The sequence below is a fragment of the Lycium barbarum genome, chromosome 11, assembly GCF_019175385.1.
Source record: "Lycium barbarum isolate Lr01 chromosome 11, ASM1917538v2, whole genome shotgun sequence".
Taxonomy (NCBI): domain Eukaryota; kingdom Viridiplantae; phylum Streptophyta; class Magnoliopsida; order Solanales; family Solanaceae; genus Lycium; species Lycium barbarum.
The window spans coordinates 117,129,385-117,152,359 of record NC_083347.1 but is presented as its reverse complement, the minus strand read 5'-3'; the positions used below and the strand labels follow the sequence as shown (position 1 = coordinate 117,152,359).

At 36.1% G+C, this 22,975-nt stretch overlaps 2 protein-coding genes across 2 annotated transcripts; both read left to right on the top strand.

Annotated features, from left to right (window-relative positions):
* Positions 1 to 561: 561 nt before the first annotated feature.
* LOC132620178 (uncharacterized) lies at positions 562 to 1,663 on the top strand. Its single transcript, XM_060334872.1, has one exon. The coding sequence runs from the start codon at positions 626 to 628 to the stop codon at positions 1,661 to 1,663; it is 1,038 nt and encodes a 345-aa protein (XP_060190855.1). The 5' UTR covers positions 562 to 625.
* A 4,620-nt stretch (positions 1,664 to 6,283) lies between these two features.
* LOC132620177 (uncharacterized mitochondrial protein AtMg00810-like) lies at positions 6,284 to 6,733 on the top strand. Its single transcript, XM_060334871.1, has one exon. It carries the CDS (start codon positions 6,284 to 6,286, stop codon positions 6,731 to 6,733), a length of 450 nt encoding a protein of 149 aa, XP_060190854.1.
* The last annotated feature ends 16,242 nt before the right edge of the window (positions 6,734 to 22,975 follow it).

The window sequence follows — 22,975 nt, the reverse complement described above, 5'->3', positions numbered from 1 at the left end:
GTTGTATCCCAAACTTGTACTCATTTAGTATGTTCTTGTATTAGTGACACTAGGTTTTGGGCGATGTAACTCTGTTCTTATGATTTTATGACTATCGGCTTTATTAAGACTTTAAATTGACTTGTATGATTTTGTTTCTGCATTAATTTTCTTATTAAATTGTTCTAACGGGTTGATGGCTTACTAAATGGGTGGAGGTTAGTGTCTTCACGACTTATTAAATTGGGTCGTGACAGGTGCTAGAGGAGTTCTGAAGCACTGGGGCTCATTTGTCCAGTGCTCAGATGATTTATCCCTGTACTTCATTTCTCACTTTGGTAATATAAAAAATTTATTTACCAAAAAAAAAAATTGGGTCGTCACTGTTAGAATATGGAAATATTTAGTTACCATCGTTATCTCTATAAATATGTTAGGAGAATATTTAGTTACCATTATTGTTAGGTGTATCTTTAGTTACCTTTATTATAGCATATGATCTTTGTATATAAGGACCGGTTGACAAAGAAGAAGACACGCGGATTTTTACCTTCTTTCATGGTATCAGCCTAGGGCACGATTCTGCTCCTCTCTCTTCTGCCATCCCTGCGTCATCCTCATATTCATTCTCCTCTAATCAGCCACCATGACTGATTCTTCTTCCTCTAATTCTACCAAGTCCTTCTTCCACCTATCTTTAGCTGTCTCCAACATCAAAAATCACATCTGCATTACTCTCGAGATGGAAAACGTCCAATATGGGACATGGGCGGAACTCTTCAAAATCCATGCCAAATCCCACAGATTCCTTCACCATATTATTCCACCCGAGTCCGGGAAAGAAAAGGTGCCCAAAATCGATGCTGAACAAGAGTTATGGTCGACTCTTGATGCCACGGTTCTTCAATGGATTTATGCTACCATCTCTACTGACCTATTTCATACTATTCTTGAACTCGACTCCACGACCATGGATGCTTGGAATAGGTTGCGTGACATATTCCAGGACAACAAAAATTCTCGAGCTATCACTCTTGAGCATGAATTTTCTCACACAAATATGGAGGACTTCCCTAATGCTTCCGCGTATTGTCAACAACTCAAGATTCTATCTGATCAACTCAAGAACGTCGGTGCTCCAGCCTCCAACAACCGCCTCGTCCTTCAAATGGTAGCCAGACTCACTGAAGCCTATAAGGGGGTAGGTACACTCATCCGTCAAAGCAATCCCCTTCCTCTCTTTTATCAAGCCTGTTCCATGCTCATTCTTGAAGAAATAAGCTTTACCAAACAGCTTGCCACGGGATCCACTACCGCCATGCTTCTTTGGGATTACGACGAAAATCCATCTTCTGGAAATAACCACCCAAACCGTCAGAATAACAGTGGTAAAAAGCATCAAAACAGTAGTAACAATGGTGGAAAGAACTGTGGCAGAGGCGGTGCCAATAGAGGCAGTGGCAGCCGAAACAACGGTGGTTTCGGTGGTGGACGCGGCAGCAGCACCACGACCAGTAGCAACAATGGCAGCCTTGGATGGGAAATGCACAACAATGGCAATGACCCTTCATGCCGTGGCCGGTGCCTCCTTGTCCGTATCCAACCACTCCAAGGCCCAGGACTAACACTCAACAATGGCAGGCTGGCATACTTGGGCCACGTCCACCGCAAGCTTACTCTATAGACGTTCAGCCCACTCCAACCAACATCGAGGCAGTGATGCACACACTTTTGTCACTCCTCCGGATGCAAATTGGTATATGGATACCGCAGCTGCTTCTCGTTTGACATCTGCGCAAGGTAATCTCTCGTCTTATTTTAATTTGAGCAATAATCGTGGTATAATTGTCGGAAATGGTCATTCAATTCCAATTCGTGGTTATGGTCATACAAACTTGGCTTCACCCAACCCACCTTTAGCTTTAAAAAATGTCCTTCATGCTCCTCAACTTATCAAGAACCTAGTCTCAGTTCGAAAATTCACGATAGATAACTCAGTTTCTGTTGAATTTGATCCTTTTGGTTTTTCTGTGAAGGATTACCGGACGGGGATGCGTCTAATGAGATGTGATAGTCGGGGTGAGCTTTATCCTATCACCACCATCTTCTTTTGCAGCTTTAACTTCATATTTGTGGCATGATCGCTTGGGTCATCCGGGAGCACCTATTTTTGACTTCCTTAGGCTAAATAAATTTATTGAATGTAATGGACCGATTAAGTTTCATGTTTGTCATTCCTGCACTCTTGGAAAACAGGTTAAATTGCCATTTGTTTCATCTCATTCACAAACATGTATGTCGTTTGATATTATCCATAGTGATCTTTGGACATCTCCCGTTTTGAGCTCTTCGGGCCACAAATATTATGTTCTGTTCTTGGATGATTACTCTAATTTTTTGTGGGCATTTCCCTTATCAAATAAGTCTCAAAGGTTATCCACTTTCTTAGTCTTTCGAAATTTCATTCGCACTCAATTTGAACGGGAAATAAAGAACATTCAATGTGATAATGGTCGGGAATTTGATAACGGTCCATTCTAGGAGTTTTGCAAATCTAATGGCTTGTATTTTCGCCTCTCTTGTCCTCATACCTCATCACAAAATGGAAAGACCGAAAGAAAAATTCGAACAATCAACAATATGGTTCGCACTTTACTCACTCATGCGTCATTACCTCCTTCGTTTTGGCATCATGCATTACAAATGGCCACCTACCTCCTCATCATTCTTCCTTATAAATGTCACGCCCCGAACCTGGGCCTGGACGTAACACGACACCCGGTTCCTGACTGCATGTGACCGAGCGAACTAACTGGCTGGCTGAATCAACGTGTGATACCAAAACATAACTGATTTATAAAATAAAACTAACACATGCTGATTAACTAAAAGTCTGACTGAAATATCATAATGCGGAAATACTTAGACAATCTGAACATATATGAAAATAGCCAACATGGCTAAACCAAAACAACTGAATGATTGAGTATAACTGTCTACAAGGCTAACATAACAAATATCTGACTGTCTGGACTGTGCCTATGAATCCTCTAATGAATACAAAAAGGTAACTATCTAGAAAGCTGTAAGAACTGCATGATTGATATCGCCCCGAAGGAAGCTGGGGCTCACCAAAGTAGCTGATACGAACACTCCTAACTAGCTGGATCGTCAACCTCTATGTCATTGTCTGCATCGCGAGATGCAGGCCCCCAAGCAATAAAAAGGGACATCAGCACATTTGAATTGTACTGGTATGTAAAGCTACTGAAGCAATAAAGTACTGAAACTGAAACTGATAACTGTAACTGTAATAGCAAGGAAGTAGAGATATGAATACTCCCTGCTCTGTATCTGAATCATCTGTATTATCTATGTTTGTATATGTGGGGCCTCGGCCCAATAATAATTGCATGCTATGGCCTCGGCCTAGTAGTGCGTCAGTCAAGGGCCTCGACCATGTATACGTATACACAAGACTGTACTGTGCCCTTGGGCAAAATCACATATGTTTAATTATGGTTAATTAATAAGGACTAAGACCATAATAACAATGAACAATGCTGAATTGAAATAGACATGCTGGACTGAATTGAAAACACTGACTGTTTCTAAGCATACTAAATTTCTAGACTGAGACTCATGTGGCAACAATACATAAGTCTATAAAGATTACGTGCTGAGTGCATGATATTCAAATTGACAACCATGAACGAATTCTGTAACTGCAACCCTAGAAGATAACAGTTCTATAACATATCATGAAACTAGGGCTAAATTGTATTTTGAGTCAAATTACTGACAAGTATGATGAATGAGGTATAGGGAGAATCATGAACATTCCCTAACGTAGATAGTTAGCCTCACATACCGTAATTCCAGCCTTTAAGCGTAATACAACGTTCGTCTATCCTTTCAACTTTGATCTATATCAATACAAGTCAAAGGGATTCTATATTAGCAATAATATATATGCTTTGGTCATCTAAGCATTTTATCAAACACTCGGTGGACATAAAGCTCCACAATCTCCATATTGGTGCTTCTTCACCCAATTCCCCTTCTATTACTTCTAGGTGATTCTACAATCTCAATTTGATGAAAGTAACATCATTCTTCATCACCCATATGACTACAATAATCCTAAGTTAATAATCCAAAACCCTAGCATAGTTCATATGATACTCTCTATCAAACCCATTTACGATTCTTCCAAGAACTCATCAAATTCACAACTATAAGTTATTAGAGAGTAGAAGTATTACCCTTTTGAAGTTCAATCCTCTTGAATTCGAATTCTAGGGTTCCTTTTTCCAAGACGAAGATTCAATCGATAATCTATGGAATATATTAGGATTCTAGCGTTAATCTTTGTTAGATTGATGTAATAATCAATAGGGTTTGAGTAAGAACTCACCTTGTATGCTTTGTGGAAGACCTAGAGTGTTTTCTCTCCAAAAAGCCGGTTTAGAAAGAAGCGGAAAAGTTTTTCGGAGTTGGATACTCATAAAATTCGAAAAATGACGTTTCAGGCATAATTTGGCCTGGTGCGTCGCCCAAGGCGGGGCACTAGGCCTATATTACAGGCCCTAATAAAAATTACACTTTCTACAAATTTTGGCTTGGGGCGGCGCCTTAGGCCATTCTGATAGCGTTAGGTAGAATGGGCATAACTCCTAGCACAAAACTCCGTTTTGGCTCATAATATACTGTTGGAAATGTATTTCAAAGGGATACAACTTTCATGTTTTACATTTTCTTAAATTCCCATCAGATTTTCATGAAATTGGGCTGGAAGGCAGACGTATCAAAAACTTAGCCGATTCTATCGAATCTGAGTACCCCTCTATTAGCCATTTTGAGATGATCATATCTCCTTGATCCGGACCGCGATTGGCCTGATCCTTATATGTCTGGAAAGGTATTTTCTACGTACTACAACTTTCATTAAGGGTACTTTCCAAATTCCCAACTAATAAAGGGTTTATGGTTTCCCAAAGTAGGCCTGTCAACCATTTTCAAAAAACGTTCAAACCTTCAGTTTTTTTCCACTAGAACTCTAACGATACGGGGTGTTACAATAAAGGATTAGCCTATCAATCTTCTCTCAAAGTACTCTATCACAAAGACCCATCCTATTCTCATCTTCGGGTGTTCGGTTGCCTATGTTACCCCCTTTTCCCATCTACTACCATTAAATAACTTCAAGCCCGTTCTACCCCATGTGTGTTTTTAGGCTATCTATCCCATCATCGTGGTTACAAATATTATGATTTATCATCCAAGAAAATCATCATAGGTCATCATGTCGTGTTCGATGAAACCTAATTTCCATTTGCTAAGCTGCATACTCCCTTAGATCGTCACCATTATGACTTTCTGGATGATGGTCCCTCTCCTTATGTGATCTACCACTTAGCCTCGCAAACAAGCCCAACTTCCAGCAACCATACTCCACTGCCCATTGGTCCTAGCAGTCCACCACCTATGGCCACCTCTGCCTCACCCTCAGATGCTACCGCCAGCCCCACTGTCTAACGACCGTTTTCGGCCCAAGCCCACCAGTCCACTGTCCTCTTCCAACCCAAAAACCGGTTACTAGGAGTCAACATGGTATTGTCAAGCCTAACCCAAAATACAGCTTCGTTACTCATGCTTCCAAATCTCCTCTTCCTCATAACCCCATGTCTGCCCTACGTGACCCGAATTGGAAAATGGCTATGAAAGATGAATATAAGGCTCTTATTAAAAATAAGACGTGGGATTTGGTGCCCCGCACACCTAATGTTAATGTAATTCGATCTATGTGGATTTTTAGACATAAAGAAAACTCTGACGGTTCCTTTGAGAGGCATAAAGCCTGACTTGTAGGTAATGGCAAAACTTAATAGGTTGACGTGGATTGTGGCGATACTTTTATACCGGTGGTGAAACCGGCGACCATCCGCACTGTTCTCAGTCTAGCTCTCTCTAATGCTTGGCCATTCACCAACTTGATGTGAAAAATGCTTTCTTACATGGTGCACTCGAGGAAACTGTCTACATGCATCAACCCGTGGGTTTTCGAGACCCCACACATCCTGACTATGTCTACTTACTAAAGAAGTCCTTATATGGCCTCAAGCAAGCTCCCCGGGCCTGGTACAAACTATTTGTCGACTATGTTTCTAGTATTGGTTTCACCCACAGCAAGTCTGATCATTCCCTGTTCATCTACCGAAAAGGTATTGATATGGCGTATCTTCTTTTGTATGTCGATGATTATATCTTGACTACCTCCTCTGATGATCTTTGAAATTCTATCATGACGCTTCTCAACTCTGAATTTGTTATGAAGGAATTGGGACCACTCAGTTATTTCTTGGGAATAGCTGTTACTCGTCATGCAGGTGGTTTATTTTTATCTCAAAAGAAGTATGCCGAAGAGATCATAGAACGAGCTAGCATGTCGTCTTTTAGGCCAAGTGCCACTCCAGTTGACACCAAACCGAAGTTAAGTGCCACTTCTACCTTACCATTTAAGGATCCTTCACTTTATCGCAGCCTGGCAGGTGCACTGCAATATCTCACTTTCACGAGATCGGACATTTTGTATGTTGTGCAACAGATTTTTCTATTTATGCATAACCCGATGGAGGTCCACATGAATGCTCCCAAATGCATTGTACGCTATATTAAGGGCACCCTTGATCATGGCTTGCGTCTTTATCCATCTAAACCCACCACTCTCATTTCGTATACGGATGCAGATTAGGGTGGTTGTCCGGATACCAGGCGTTTGACTTCTGGTTATTGTGTCTTTCTTGGTGATAATCTCATCTCTTGGTCCGCCAAGCGGCAGGCCACCATGTCTCGATCTAGTGCGGAGGCCGAATATGGAGGGTTAGCCAATGTAGTTTCTGAGTCTTGTTGGCTACGCAATCTTCTTCTAGAACTTCGTTGTCCAATACGAAAGGCTACGTTGGTGTACTGTGATAATGTTAGTGCCATATATCTATTCGGCAATCCTGTTCAACATCAACGCACTAAGCATATCGAGATGGATATTCACTTCGTCCGTGAACAAGTTGCTCGTGGTCATGTACATTTCTTACATGTCCTATCGCGCTATCAGATTGCGGATATATTTACTAAAGGTCTTCCCTTGGTTCTATTTGAAGATTTTCGCGACAGCCTAAGCGTCCGCAAACCTCCCGCTTTGACAGCGGGGGTGTGTGAGAATATGCAAATATTTAGTTACCATCGTTATCTCGGTAAATATGTTAGGAGAATATTTAGTTATCATTATTGTTAGGTGTATATTTAGTTACCTTTATTATAGCCTAAGATCTTTGTATATATGGACCGGTTGACAAAGAAGAAGACACACAGATTTTTACCTTCTTTCAGTCACAGAAATCCTTTTATGTATATTTGATATTTTGAACCAGCCGTAAGAAACTGAAGTATCCTGCTTTCCAATGAGTCTCTGGTAGAAAAAGTGACTATCCCAATTTCAGCTGCCAGACAATATGGCTAATGACCATTGACCACACACTAGCACTCCTAGCTGAACATATTCTCATATTTAAGGTGTGGTTGAAATTAAATTCTAACATGCAATTAGGATTGTTGTTGTCCTGTATTTCTCTCAAGCAAGAAGACTAATCCTAGTAGAATTTTTCAGTGTAGTTCTAATTATATTTGTTTTCCAAAAGGACCATATCTTAAAATAGTGTGAGATCTGAATCTCGCAAGGCGTACTGCAAATTATAGTCTTCCTTTCGAGTTACATACGAGCTTCGCTGATATTCTTCTTCTTTAATAGCTACATGTACTACCAATAAAAAAAAACCTACATGTACTTATCAATTCGAAATTTATAAAAACACCCCATTTGAAATTTAGCAATATGTTGCTAATATTACTGATATTTCTATTCTTGATTGGAATAGTCCAACTATTTTGAGCATCAATTATGTAATTTTTTTTGTCTAATATCTCGCAGGATAATAGGTTCTTGAAACCTACAATTTGCTACGTTAGGGTCCTATGCCCCTAAGCCACCTTATTCAGGCTCCTGTCTCTATTTTTTGAGCTTTGGCACTTAATACTGGTTTGTGAAGCACTTATGCCATTGTGTCGTATCAGAATTTTAACCTCCGTACTATTCCTATTTATGGACCATTTATTGTCAGATTACCAAAGTTTACAATTTTAACCTTAGTACTACTCCATTTAGTGATGGTCTTTTAATAGATTTACAGAGCTTAGTACAATGATATTTGCACTTCACACACTAAATGATATTATAGCAATTCGGAGCCCCCTATTGTTCCAATGGAGAGAAGAACCTATGATTAGCTTTTTGGGAAATTTCCCAACAAACAATTTCAACGAAATCCTTCAATTTCTTATTTTACTATGTTCAACTCTATGTATTCCTCTATCCGTAGAGTACATTGAACATATAGAAATGGCTATAATAGAGTTTATCAACATATAGAAATGGCTATAATAGAGTTTATCAACATATAGAAATGGCTATAATAGAGTTTATCTTGTTCGTATTAACAATTACTCTAGGGGGAATGTTGCTATGCAGTGCTAGTATCTTGTAGGCGCAGAATGTTTCAGTTTATGTTCCTAACTTTTATCTGGATATACCAAGAAAAATATATGGTCTACTGCAGTGCAAGAAGCAGATTGCGGGAACATCTAAATCATGTTCGATCCCAAAGCTGTCACAGTTGGAGTCCAAAGAAAAGGAACTGGTCCAGTCAAGAGAGAATCTGAACAAACGTTGGCATAAAATTCATGAGTAGAAATAGTAAATTTAGATATGAGATTATTTTCTGATAATCCTGACCACCTAGTGTAAATTAAGGGATGTATAATTATGATATAGGCTTTTTTTTGGTCTTGCTTCTATCTGTTAGTGAATGTATTGCTACTCCGTTATTATGTCGTTGAATGAATTGCAGATAGTAGCTCTCATTCAGTTGCTTGTGTAGTATCTCTATTATTAATTTTCAATATGAAAAAATAAGTATCATTTGTTTCTTTCTATCTAGTATTTTTAAATTGACTAATACATTGTTGTACACTGACGAGAGATGGCGGACGAGGAAGAAAGATGAAAACAAACAAGAAGCTAGAAGGTGAAGAAAGTGATAGAAGATTATGCAAAAAATAAAAAATAATACAACAACACATAAGACAAATAAGGGCACAACCCGCTCACATTGACAAAAATTCTGGAAGATAGAGTTGACTCTTGAGGAACTTGTGAAATACAACACTACATGCTTAGTTAGTTCTCTCTAACCACATTGCCTGAGAAAAAGAAGCTAGTATGACAATTTAAAAGAATTATTAGCACTATCACTAGTTTTTCTTTTGAGGATTGTTGTTAGTCCAGAAAATTATTAATTTAGACACTTTAATTAAAGTTTTAACCTAAGCTCCATTGCATTTTATTTTTATAATAATATGATGGAAATTAATGTCTTAATTTAGCCTTAAGTGTAGTGTAAAGAATATGTGAATCAATTGTAAAAAAAGTCAAGAAATTGAATTATATAAATTGTAATCATCTTTATGTAATAAAACTTTCATAATTTTGTTATTAAACTGTTTCATTTTTCATGTTGGGTTGTGCTTGCACAGGCTTTCATCAACCAGTTTAAATAAATAAAAATGAAGGTTTAGACTATATCATTTTAGACATTAAGGGAAAGTATTTTCCGAATAAGTGTGTGTAAATACTTGGGATATAGAATCCTTTGATTACATATTTTAATTATTGAAACTTTAGATGATTATAAAGTTACTGTTTTCCCCATCGATGACACTTATTGCTAGATATTTGGGTCCACCCATAAGGGGCGCTTTAAGGCCCATTAAGGTTATTAAAGATAATCCTAACATTTCCTATATAAGCACACTTAAAACGTACAATTAAAATATACTTTATGCATTACTTTATTAGGCTCTCTACTCTTCTCTACAATAAACAGTTAGGTTTAGACTGTTGTTTAGGGGCTGCTCCGATATACCGTGACAACCACCAGCACCCTGTAATTTCAATCGCGGTTCGTCCAGTCTTCTGTTTCTGCTAAACGAAAATATGTAAGTTCTCGTTTATGATTTAATGTGTTATGTGTAATCCTTTGCTTATGAAAGAACTTTGTAATATTTTTAAAATGTTTTTGGAGTCAACTACATTAAATGAGAGATTATTGTTATATGATTTTATTCGTTGAATGAAATGAATATACATTCAAATAATTTAATTACTGAATTTAAGTTACTTCAAGGAAATTAATTCAATTTCCCACCGAAACAAAATTTCGGATTTCATTTCTCTTATTTGAATCTATTGCTCTAAAATATACAAATAATTAGTAAGAGGCAAGACCTGTATCTGCGTTTTTCTGTCTCTTTAATGCTTCTACTTATATACAGGGGTGTTCACGGTCAGAGGCGGATTCAGGATTTAAATTTTATGGGTTCAATCTTAAGATCTTTAGCATTGAACCCATTATATTTTTAAAGCTAGGGGTTCATATCTACTATTTATTGCAATTTTAATAATTTTTTACACATAAATTTAGGCTCCGCATCAAAAGTTTGGGGTTCAATTGAACCCCACCCTTGTAGGCTAGATACGCCTCTGTTCACGGTTTGGTTAAAAACCGATCCAAATCGAAAACCATAACCAAACCGACTAAATAAACCGATATTTACTTAGGTTTGGTTTGGTTTTGAATTTTTAAAAACCGGTAATATTTGGTTTGGTTTTGGTTTTACTAAAAGCAAACCGAAGAAAAAACCAAACCGAACAGACAAATTTTGTACGTAATTATATATATGCAATTTATCAATTTTAAAAAATACTTTTAAATATTTATATACTTTTTAAGCAAAATTTTATTTATCTCTAATAGGCTAATGAACTTTATACCTTTAGTCGATTTTAAAAAAGGAAATCCATGAATTCGAACTCATGTATTCAAAGAAACAACTATATGAGATTTACCTAGATTTATTTTTTGTATTTCTTATAAAATTTATTCACTTAATTAAAATCATAAATCCTGAGACATTTTCTCCATAATGCAAGAAACTATAGCAACCACAATAAAAGGGTAATAACATATTGTAAGTTGAAAAAGGATAGAAAATTCTCTCCTATTGTAGGAAAAAGAGAAATACCCTTAATTTTCTTAAAAACCGAAAAACCGACCCAAACCTAACCAAACCGATGGATATGTATTATATTTGGTCTGGTTTTAATAATTTTAAAAACCAACTATATTGGTTTGATTTTAGTTTTAACCCAAAACCGACCCACGAACACCCCCATTTATATAGATGGAGTCCAGTACGCTACTATATATACTGATAATTCCCATGCCAATATCGGGAGTACCCATCTTATGTGATATATAACTAGATCGTTGATCTGAAGCCTAGGCTGCTACTATTCTGTGTCTCATTTGTACGAAAACATACGACAAATCTACATCAATCAAGAGCAGCCTCAATGTCTGATTGAAATGGCGAGGTATGTTAGGTTTATCTTTTTTTTTTCTTTTCTTTTTTTCAGCTTCGTTTTATAGAATTTATTCAATCTGTCGCTACTTATTTTTAATCTTTGGTTTTTTCTCTTTTTGAATTTTTTGCAAGTGTGGAATGTTATGTGTAACATTAGTGAAATGTATAGATTCTCGATTTTCGCATGCATTTTTTTTTTAGTTTATATGTGGTGTGGGAGAAGTTAAGGTTATGGGTAATTAACTCTAGTGCAGAAGTTACCTTTATGTTGATTGATTTAATTTTATGTGTATTAAGAACCGTAGTGCAAAATATATGTTTTTCTCCTTTTGGAATTTGAGATATGTGGTCTGAGATATGATATCTGAGATCTGAGATCTGAGATTTGAGATATGAGATATGAGATTGGAGATCCGAGACCTGAGACTTGAGACTTGAGACATTAGATTTGTGACCTGGGATCTAAGATCTGAATAATGAATAAGATTTTTTTTTCTTGACATCCGATTGACATAATTTAATTTTAATTCAAAATTAATAAATATAAAATTCAAATAAAATATTAGGTTGTAAGGTGGTGGTTTGTGGTGAATGTTTGCGGTGGTTGTGCGCTAGAAATGGCGGGGATGATATGGTTGGTAGTGATGATTATGATGGTGGAGGTGTTGCTGGTAGTGGCCGATTATAGTGGATGGTAGCGGTGCTTGCCGGTGGTACTAGTGGTGGTTGGTAATAACGATAATGGTAGTGGTCGACAGGTAGTGCCTACAATGGTGGAGGTGATAGGTAATAGTGGGTGGTGGTGGTTGGTGGGCCGGTGGTAGTGGCTAGTGGTGGTAATTGACACTGATTATAGCTACAATAATGGAGGTGGTTGGTATGGTAGTGGTTGACTATAGTGGCTGGTGGTGTCCGTTTTTTACAATAGTAGTGGTGGTGGTAGTATTGGTAGCTGACGATTGTGAGTGTAGTGGTAGCTAACTTATAAAAGAGAAAAAGAAAGTAACTCCATAGATAGACATTAATCCTATTAAAATAAATAATATTAAGATATTTGGATCACCAAAAAATACTTTCTAAATATTAAAAAGAAGAAATACTCTATTAATATGGAAATTTCATTTATTTCTAAAAAATAAACATTCCTAAAAAGCTGTTTCATTGCTCTTCTTTAAAAAGAGTTTGAGGTGTGATATTTTGTATCTTTTTATGTCACCTTGTACGTACTTTGCAGCTTAACTTCTCTATTAGTTGCTTATAGTAAAGCCCGAGAATACATCAACTATAGTCTATTAAATGAAGAAATGAGAGAATATTCAAAGTATTTAAGACAAAGATATTTCTTAACGCTAGAAAGAGAATTTGTATCAAAGGTTTAATTGACTCTATCCTGTGCTTATCCTAGGCTGTTTCATTTATGTGAATCTTAAGGTTTTCATTCAATTATGATTGCCCTTCTAGTTTTCAATAACTATGAGTTGAAAAAGTTTAATTACGAAAGACTTATTCTTGATTTTCCACTATTTTTTTAAAAATTAATTGAGCTTCTGTTGATTATCGATGTGGAAATAGTTACAATTTGAGTTAGCCATCCCAAACTTTATACTTGATTATTGAGATGAGACTACTGTTATTTGTCCTACCCAATAAATGTTACAATTTTTCATAGGTTGATCAAGGGGTTTCATATATGAAATTCCACTAGTTATGTTGTGTACTAATGTTTTGATTTTTTTGTAACTAGATTAAGGAAGAACCGTGGAAGAACAAATAATCATATTGGAAAAAACTATGTGAACCGTTACAATGAAGAACGTGGTATAGATAGATATATGAGTTACCAAGAAGCGTTATAGATGATATTTGGAATGGCATGACCATCAAAGAATTAGCAAGGTGAGTGTCTTGTTACAAAAATGGGATCATATATGGTCTACACATTCAATTCTTGTGTTTGATCACGAATAGCATGAGGAAATAAATTACCAAAATCTATTATCATTCTCAGTCACTTTTGAGTTCAAAAATATTGTCAACAAAATTCTCTTGCAATACAATGACCTTATTCTGAAGTTTGTCCTTGACATGTCAAGTGTTGATTTAAACTACAGGGACATCCATCATTAGCTACAATACCTCTCCAATGTTTTTTGGAGTTCCTTAACACTTTTGTTGGAGAATTTTTAGGGTTCCGATTAGGACGGGTCAGTGGTCGTCTGCTAGACGACGCGGGATATGGAGGCCGCGTAGTTGGGCTTCCGAAATTATATACATTAGCTTTTGGCATCTATTGGGCATTTGTTGAGTCAGTGTCAGATGTTGCTGCAAAAACAACATGTTATTGCAGCTAGGGAATTGATGAGTCAGTAGTAGAACCCTGCTGCAGTTGATAATTCGGATGCGGCAAAAACACCTTTTTATGGGCGGCTCCTTTAACCCAACCATCACCCAAGTGACTCTTTGAATGACCTTCTATGCCTTGGCTTGAAGCTAAGATTCTTTCACAAGGGATGCATTGGTACATATACCTACACGCCCCATTTAGTCCCTGTATTTTGAAAATTTCTTGGTACAATTTTAGGCTGTTACTGTTAAGTGTTGCCCATCATTTTAGGGAGTTGCTCATCATTCTGTCTATCATCTATAACGTTTCTTAGATGTCTATAACTTTGTTTGGAAGATGATAGACAGAATGATAGATTTCCAAGAAACGTTATAGATGTTCGACAGAATGATGAGCAACTCCCTAAATTGATGAGTAACGCTTGAAAAGTAACAGCCTAATATTGTACCAAGAAATTTTCAAATTGCAAGGACAAAATGGGCTAGGTAGGTATATGTACCGATGCATCCGTTGTGAAACAATCTTAGCTTCAAGCCAAGGCATAGCAGGCCATTCAAAGAGTCACTTGGGTGATGGTTAGGTTAAAGGAACCGCCCATAAAAAGGTGTTTTTTCCATATCCAAATTATCAACAGTAGCAGGGTTCTACTATTGACTCATAAATTCCCTAGCTGCAGCAACATGTTGTTTCTGCAGCAGCATCTGACACTGACTCAACAAATGTCCAATTAATGCCAAAAGCTAATGTATAGAATTTTGGAAGCCCAACTGTGGGACCTTCATATCCCGCTTAATCTAGCAAACGACCACTGACCTGCCTTAATCGGAACCCTGAAATTCTCCAACAGAAGTGTTAAGGAACTCAAAAAAACATTAGAGACGTATCGTAGCTAATGGTGGATGTCCCTGTAGTCTAAATCAACACTTGATATGTCAAAGACAAACTTGAGAATAAGGTCATTGTGTTGCAAGAGGATTTTGTTGACAATGTCTTTAATCTCAAAAGTGGTTGAGAATGATAATAGATTTTGGAAATTTATTTCCTCATGTTACTGGTGATCAAACACAAGAATTGAATGTGTAGACCATATATGATACTATTTTTGTAACAAGACACTTACCTTGCTATTTCTTTGATAAACATGCGGTTCTAAATATCATCGATAATATTTCGCGGTAACTTAGATATTCTGTCTATGCAACCTCCTTCATTGCGACGATTCACATAGTTTTAGTTCATAGAAGCACACACAGACCTAAAGACAAGCAATACGCCGGTGATTCTGCGCCAGATCATGTAAGTTTCCGCGTAAGCTAATACACTTGATTAACACAACCCTCTAGATCTTCCCTTTGCTCCTTCATAAGTTTTGTTTGGAAGATGAGCTAGATAATCAGTCTTCCCCTTCTGCTACACATAAAACATGTAAGTTCTCATTTATGATTTAATGCGTTATGTATAATCCTTCACTTATGAAAGAACCTTGTAAAGAATTTTTTAAAATATTAGAGTCAACCACATTAAATGAGAGTCTGCTTTTATTGGATTTTATTCGTTTTAATTAATTATTGAAATTTAAGTTACTTCAAGAAAATTAATTCATTTCATATCAAAACAAAATTTCGGTTGCCATTTCTCATATTTGACCATTTTGTTCTAAAATCTATAAATAAGTAATAAGAGACAAGACTTTTATCTGCGGTTTTCTGTCTGTTTGATTGAAATGGCGAGGTATGTTAGGTTCGTTTTTTCTTTTCTTTTTTCAATTTCATTTTATAAAATTTATTCAATCTATGACTACTATCCTAGATCTTTAATTTTTTTTCTCTTTTTGAATAGTATTTTTTGCAAGTCTGGAAAGTTACAAAATGTATAATATTTATGAATTTCTCATGAATTCTTGTTTTAATTTATATGTGGTGTGGAAGAAGTTAAGATCATGGGTAATCAAGTTTAGAGCAAAAGCTACCTTTAAGATGATTGGTTTAGAACCTGTTTGGCCTATCGGCTAGAAACTGCTTATTTTGAGAAGTGTTTTTTTAAAAAGTGCTTTTAAAAAGAGTACTTTTGATGAGAAGCAGTTTGTGTTTGGATAATTCATTTGAAAAGTGCTTTTGACTGCTTTTAATAAACAGATTGTGTTTGACTAATCTTCTTAAAAAAAGTGCTTTTGAGTGTCAAATTACGAAAAAGGACAAGTATCAATGAACGTTTACTATTAAGATTGTTATACAGAGAAATTATTTTAAATATCTATTATGGAAGACTTAAATTAAGTTTTTACTTTTATTTAATTAAAATTTAATAATACATACTTTTAAAATTTTCTATTAATATAATACATAGATAAATAAACAATAATTATTAAATTTTGATATAATATCAACACGATGATTTAAATCTACTAAAAAAGTACAACCAAAACAAAATTCAAAATTATTCCACAAATTAAAATCCAACACAAAGAAGTACTGATTAGAAATTAATGGATTAATGAGGGATATACTTGGTAAATAAATAAGTATTTGTGGCAGGGATATTTTTGTCTTGAAAGCAGTTTTACTAATTGGCCAAATAGTTCAAATATCCAAAATAAGCCAAATAGTTCAAATATCCAAAATAAGTGCTTTTTCTAAAAAAAAAAAAAAAAAAAAAAACGCTTTTGCCGTCAAAACTGCTAGGCCAAACAGGCTCTTAATTTTATGTGTGTTAAGAACTGTAGCACAAAGCATATATTTTTCTCCCTCTCCTTTTTCTCTTTCTTTTTATTTTTTTATTTTCTGGATCGTGTGAGTAGCTTAAAGTAGGAGAAAGTGAGAATTCACATCAAGTTAGTTTTGGAGAGTTCATATGCAGATAGGATTTTGATTTAGAGACCGTTGTGATGACCCGCCACGTCATCATGCCACCTAGGAGCCACGTGGAACTATTTTTGCCATGTAGGAAGCTTATGTGGATGCTTACATGGAAAGGAGGCTAGCTTATGTAAGAAGGTTCTAGAGAAATATGAAGATTTCTCATGGAAGACCTTAGAGCTTTATGGAATTGCATGGAAAGTCCTTGAAATAATCTAGTTGTGTAGAGATTTCTAGAAGAGGGTCTTATTTGTAAATATGTAGGGACTTGTACAATAATTATTATTTACATATTAGTCCCTAGGTGCGTAGTATAAATGGGAGGGTCATTCATTTGTAAACCATCAAGCAAAAATCAAACAAGTGTTCTATAATAAAAAGCTTCCTTCTAGCAAATTTCTCTTGTCTTTCTTAATTACTATTCCCTTAGCCATCTTAAGTGTAGTAATCTAGGCTGACTTGGCATAGCAAGATCGTGAGCAAGTTGTGCAAGAACGTGAGCGAGTTGTCAAGTGCCGCACGTGCGCTTAGTTGAAGACTAAGGACGTGACACCGTTCTTATTTTTTTTTTAAGAGACTAAAAAGTTTGCATTTGCATACACATTTTATTGAGTATTAACATGTTATATGTAGATCTAGATCTAAGTAATGAATGAGTAAGACTTTTTTCTCAACATTTGATTGGAATAATTTATTTTTAATTAAAATTAATAAATATAAAATCCAAATTAATATTAGGTTGAAAGATGGTGGTTTGTGGTAAATGTTTGTGGTGGTTGTGCGGTAGAAGCAGTAGGGATGATGTGGTTGGCGATGATAATTGTGATGGTGGAGGTGTTGCTGGTAGTGGCCACCAGCTGTGGATGGTAGTTGTATTTTGCAGTGGTGTCGTGGTGGTTGATAATAATGATAGTGGTAGTGGTTGTGGTTTGCGACTGTAGTGCCCATGATGGTGGAGGTGATTGGTAGTAGTGGGTGCTGGTTGTTGGTGGGTTATAGATCATCTCGTTAAGTGTATTGGTCGCTGATGCTTGTGATTGTGTATTGGTAGCTAGAATTACAAAAGAGAAAAAGAAAGTTACTCCAGAAATAGACAATAGTCCAAATAAAATAAAACTAGTAATATTAAAAAATTCGAATCGCCAAAAAAGTATTTTTCAAATATTAAAAAGAAGAAATATTCGATTAATATAAAAATTCCACTTATTTCTAAAATTACATTTCCAAAAAACTGTTTTTGTGTACTTTAAAAAGAGCACAAAAACAGTTTGAATAGAGTTTAGGGTGCGACACCGAACATGAAGAGTTCAAGAAACTTAGCTCTTCGTTATTTCTATTTCTATTTCTGTGTCATTATTCATCTTAAACCCATATTTTCGCGTGCTTCTACTTCTAACTCAGCATGGAAATTTCTTACAGTGTAATGGTATTTTTGGTTCACATACAAAGCTGAAATATCCTTTGGACTTATACCGGCAGTAAAGAGGTTATTGGTTGAAAGATGCTAAGGGGTTCCCCAGTTCCATGCTGAGATCTGTAGCCTTAGAAACATTAGTCATCCCAATCTCATTATAGTGATTGGCTATTTTGCAAGCGAGGCTACATATTCCTGATATATAATTATCTCCCAGGAGGTTGATAACGTCCAAATACACTCCTCAAAGAGAAAGTGTACACGGTCGTATGCAATATATTTATCCAACTATGAGTCAGGGTCGATCCCATAGGGAACAATATGCTAGGCGATTAAGAAAGTAAGGAACTTTCACCAACTACGCTAAAGCCAAACGATAGATAATATTTTGGTTTTTGTTTGAGAAAATTATGACTAATGCGGAAATGTAAACTAACCTAGAAAGCGAGTAAATGATCAATGGCCACAAGCATGGATAATATAGGAGATTACACTCAAGTAACGATCCAACGTATTTTACGATTTTACAACTAAGAGCGGATTTGTGTTGATAGATAATGATATCTAAAATCTCATTGAAAGTCTTCCAACCAAATCAATGAATTTCACTCTAAGCTTTTCCAAGCCTTAGAGTGTGATATTAGGTACAATCAATTTAACCTCAAGTAACTATCCTCTTCCGAGCTCAAGTTATTAGATGAGTTTAATGACCCAAATTCTTGTTAATTAATCTTTCCCAACCTAGATTTCCTCTTCCGAGCTCAATCTAAGTAAATGGGTGAGTCCTAGGGTTAGGTAATCCCTTTGGAAACATTCAAGAACGAGATTAATCAAATCAACAAAGACCCACTTCAATAGCAATAAGAATCATTCAATACATAAGCATAACAAGAGTTTCAAACCAAACTTTAATCAAGAATACTTTCATAAACGAGATTCAAGTTATGGAATAGAAAGCTACACACTTAGATATACAATACAAAGCAAGGAATTGAAGAAATGAATTAAAGGTTTAAGAAATACTCAACCAAATCTTCAAATCTTTAACCCCAAAGTGTGGTGTAAAAACTAGTCTCCAAACTTGATGAAAAACTGCCAAAGATGATCTGATTTCCCCCCAAGTCTTCCTTTTATGTTTCCCAATTTTTCCAAGTCCAAACAATGACAAAATAAACCCCAAAGTTTCAGTTTTGCAAATCTGTCCCGTTTTTGCAAAACTGTCCAGTTTTGACAGTTTTGCAAAAATGTCCAGTTTGGCCTCTTTTTGACTTTCTTTTCACTTGGTTTCTTCCGATCACTTCTAGAACACATAAAACTGGATAGAGCACCAATATCTCATAAACCAGCCGAGGTGCAGCATCTGCGACACAGGATGCGACTCGCGGGTTCCACATGCGAGTCACATGTGGTGTCGCATGTGTCGCATCATTGTCTTATTTTATTTGGCCATTCTCTGTCAACAGATGCTGCACCACGTGCGACTCACATGCAGTACCTGCGATTCGCAGGTGGTGCTCTGGTTCATTTCAGCTATCTTGGCTTGTTTTGCTCTATTTTCTTCCATTTTGGTCCATTTTGATCCATTTTGCTCTTTTATGCTCTCCGGGCATCTTTTCCTACAAAACAACATAAAAACACAAAAAGTAACAACAAAAGTGCTTAAAGAGTCACAAAAACTTAAGGCATTAGCATCGAATATCGCGTAATTTCACGACTCATCAGAGGTAACTTGGAGAAATTTACTTAGGACAGAGCCAATAGTACCTTCGACTTTAAAGTGCTACACAATATTGCGCTAGGCATCGCTCATGTAATTGCCTATCTCCATGATCAGTGCGTCCTGCATATTATCCACTGTGATTGTTGCTCCCAAACGCACACGCAAGTATACATGGTCGTACAAGTAATATAGACTGTTAAGTCCAGATATCGATCCCGCAGAGACTTAGATTCTACTGTTGAGCTAATTCAAATTCGAATGAAACTATTCAAGAAAGTGAAAATCAAGATGTTTGTTGTACTAAACTAAAACTAAAAAGTAAACAATTTGTGATGGGTGTTTTTGTGACTGGGACTAGCTTGACAAAGATTGTAAGAATTATCAGATGAGAGAAAGATCTAGGGTCATGACTTTCGACAATCCAGTTGATCTTCAGACAATTTCACCTATTTTATTTCCTGGGTTACTAGTTGACGGGTTAATTATACTTTATGATATTCTCTCGAACTACTCACAAGCCTGTAGATGTTACTATAACGCCTATATCTCTATGGTCATCAGAGGTAACAAGAACACATTTATTTCTTCATATTCAACTAAGTAGGGCTAAAGGGCATATCTTTATCCTCAGTAGCAAAACGATTAAATCGAAAAAACTCTATTTATTCTTATTACGTACGTGAATTCCCTTTCTCAAGTTCAACTCGCGCACCACAGATAATGTCTAACTATTGGCCAGATAATCAAACAATTGAGATCAAGAATAAATAAGCAACCCAAAATATGGAAAATCAATAGATAATAATTGCCATCAAACCAACTTTCAAGTCTTTCGCCACAACCCTAGAATTAAGAAGTTTAGCTACTCATGATTCGATCATAGACAAAAGAATTCATGAATAATCTAGGGTTAAAAAAAGATGAAAAATAAAACAAACCTAGAGAGAGAAAAATAGAACGGTGGCTTACAAGTCTTTGAATAATCCCAGCACACCGTTCTCAGCTTTTAAAACGTCTATATATAGTCTAGGGTAAAAAAACAAAACATAAGTAATCCAAATCCTAGTCGAATCGGGACAACTCTCGCAGAACCCCGCTTTCCTTCCGCATCGCGGAAGGATCGCGCAGAGTACTGAGGCTTCTCTCTTTCCTTCCGCATCGCGGAAGGATCGCCTGATGATATTGCCTGGCTGGTCTTGTCCGCTTTCTTCACGCGATGCGGAAGAAAAGCGGACCCTTCAGTCGAATTATTTTCCTTTTGGTTCGTCCTTTGTGGTCTTCGACTCGTCACCTCGTCTACTCGTCATATGCTCCAAACTCAATCACTTTAAGCATAGTTTTCCATCATTTGTCATCGTCGCACCTATACACATGAAATATAACGACATAAGTTCAAATACGACGATTGCATTCATGAATTAAGCGATAAAAGTCATAAGAGTAGGATGTAAAATGACACAAAACATGATATTTGTGTCAAATATCAGTGATCTTAAGCCAAGTAATATATTATTGGACAATGACCTCAAGGCTTATTTATCGAATTTCGGGTTGTCAAGGATCATGGGAACAGAAACTTGCACAACCACAGCCGTTGTAGTAACTTTCGGTATGTAGCACCAGAATATGCTCTAACATGTGGTTTGTACAAAGATTCTTTCAAGTCGAGATACATATCTCAGCATTAGTAAAAAAAAAAAAAAAAAAAAAAAAACGAATTCGCAAAAAATGATTATAACTAGCTAAATAGATTAAAATGATCAAAGCTAAATCAATTTTACAGTTCTCCAAAAATCAGTAAGCTACCACATGTTAGAGCATATTCTGGTGCTACATACCCGAAAGGTCCTGCAACATTTGTGGTGGTTATGCAGTTTTCTGTTCCTATGATCCTTGACATCCCAAAAACAAATAAGCATTGAGTTCATTGTCCAACAATATATTATTTGACTTTAAATCACGGTGGAGAATATACGGGACACATTGATAATGGAGATAAACAATTGCAAGATCAATCTCTAGGGTAATCTTATGTAGTACTTTAAAGTCAAAGGCTCTATTTGGCTCTGTCCTGTATAAATTTTCCCAAGTTACCTCCTGGGAGATAGTTATATATCAGGAACATGTCTGCCTTTCTTGCAAAATAGCCAATCAGTGTAATGAGGTTTGTTCTTTTTATTTATTTTTGATTTTGTTCTTCCGAACAAAAAGCCTCGAGCTACTGGGTCAAGGGTGCTCGTAGTTGTTTGAGGGTAAAGATTTTTTCTTCTTTGTTATAAATCCGTTATATGATGGAATTTAATTGGATTGTTATTCTTACTTATTGGGCTTTCTTTTGATAAAAGTTCCAGGTTGAGGTTTGAATGATTTCTTTGTACAATTAGCATGTGTTAGTGAAGTTTTTGTTAAAGGTATCTTTATTCTTTTTCTGCTTCTCCTTATTGATATGATGCTAAATTTGATCGAACTTCCTTTTATTGCCATTAACCCTCCCGGAGATATCTCAAAGATCTCCGTCTTTCTAAAATTATTTCAAGATGTTAGGTGACATGCTCAGGACAAACTTTATTTTTACTAATCTTGGTTTTACTTACATTTTAAGTTTTATACTAATTTTGGTTATACTTACATTTTAAGTTCTTACAGGTTCATATTAGTTTATTTAGTTACTTTTATGAGTAAAAATTCATATTTGATTAATTGAGTGAATGTGCTTGACATCATTTTGATACACAGACGCACTTTGACAGATAAGGCTTAACTATCCAAGAAAAAAAGGACATAAAAGAAAAGTAAAAAAGTAAGTTGAAGGTTAAAGTGTACCAAACAAGAGATTACCAATTATTTGTGCAGTTAGATGTATATATCTTGGAATCAAATGGCACAAACAATAGGTTAGAATATATCTTGTATGATCTTGTTTCCTGTTGGATTTATTGCTTAAATAGTTTCAAAAGCTTGACTAAAGTCTCCTCACTAGTCTTTTGCTAAACCTATATCTCATTATTAGGAGGGTAAAAGAGCTACTCCTGATCGTAATTTGGACTATGTTATGATACCTCCCTCTGTCACAATTGACTAAAGTCTCCTGACTAGTCCTTTGCTATACCTATATCTCATTATTA

Coding starts and splice junctions, on each gene's coding strand:
- LOC132620178 (XM_060334872.1), top strand. CDS start 626: ATGACTGATTCTTCTTCCTCTAATTCTACCAAGTCCTTCTTCCACCTA.
- LOC132620177 (XM_060334871.1), top strand. CDS start 6,284: ATGACGCTTCTCAACTCTGAATTTGTTATGAAGGAATTGGGACCACTC.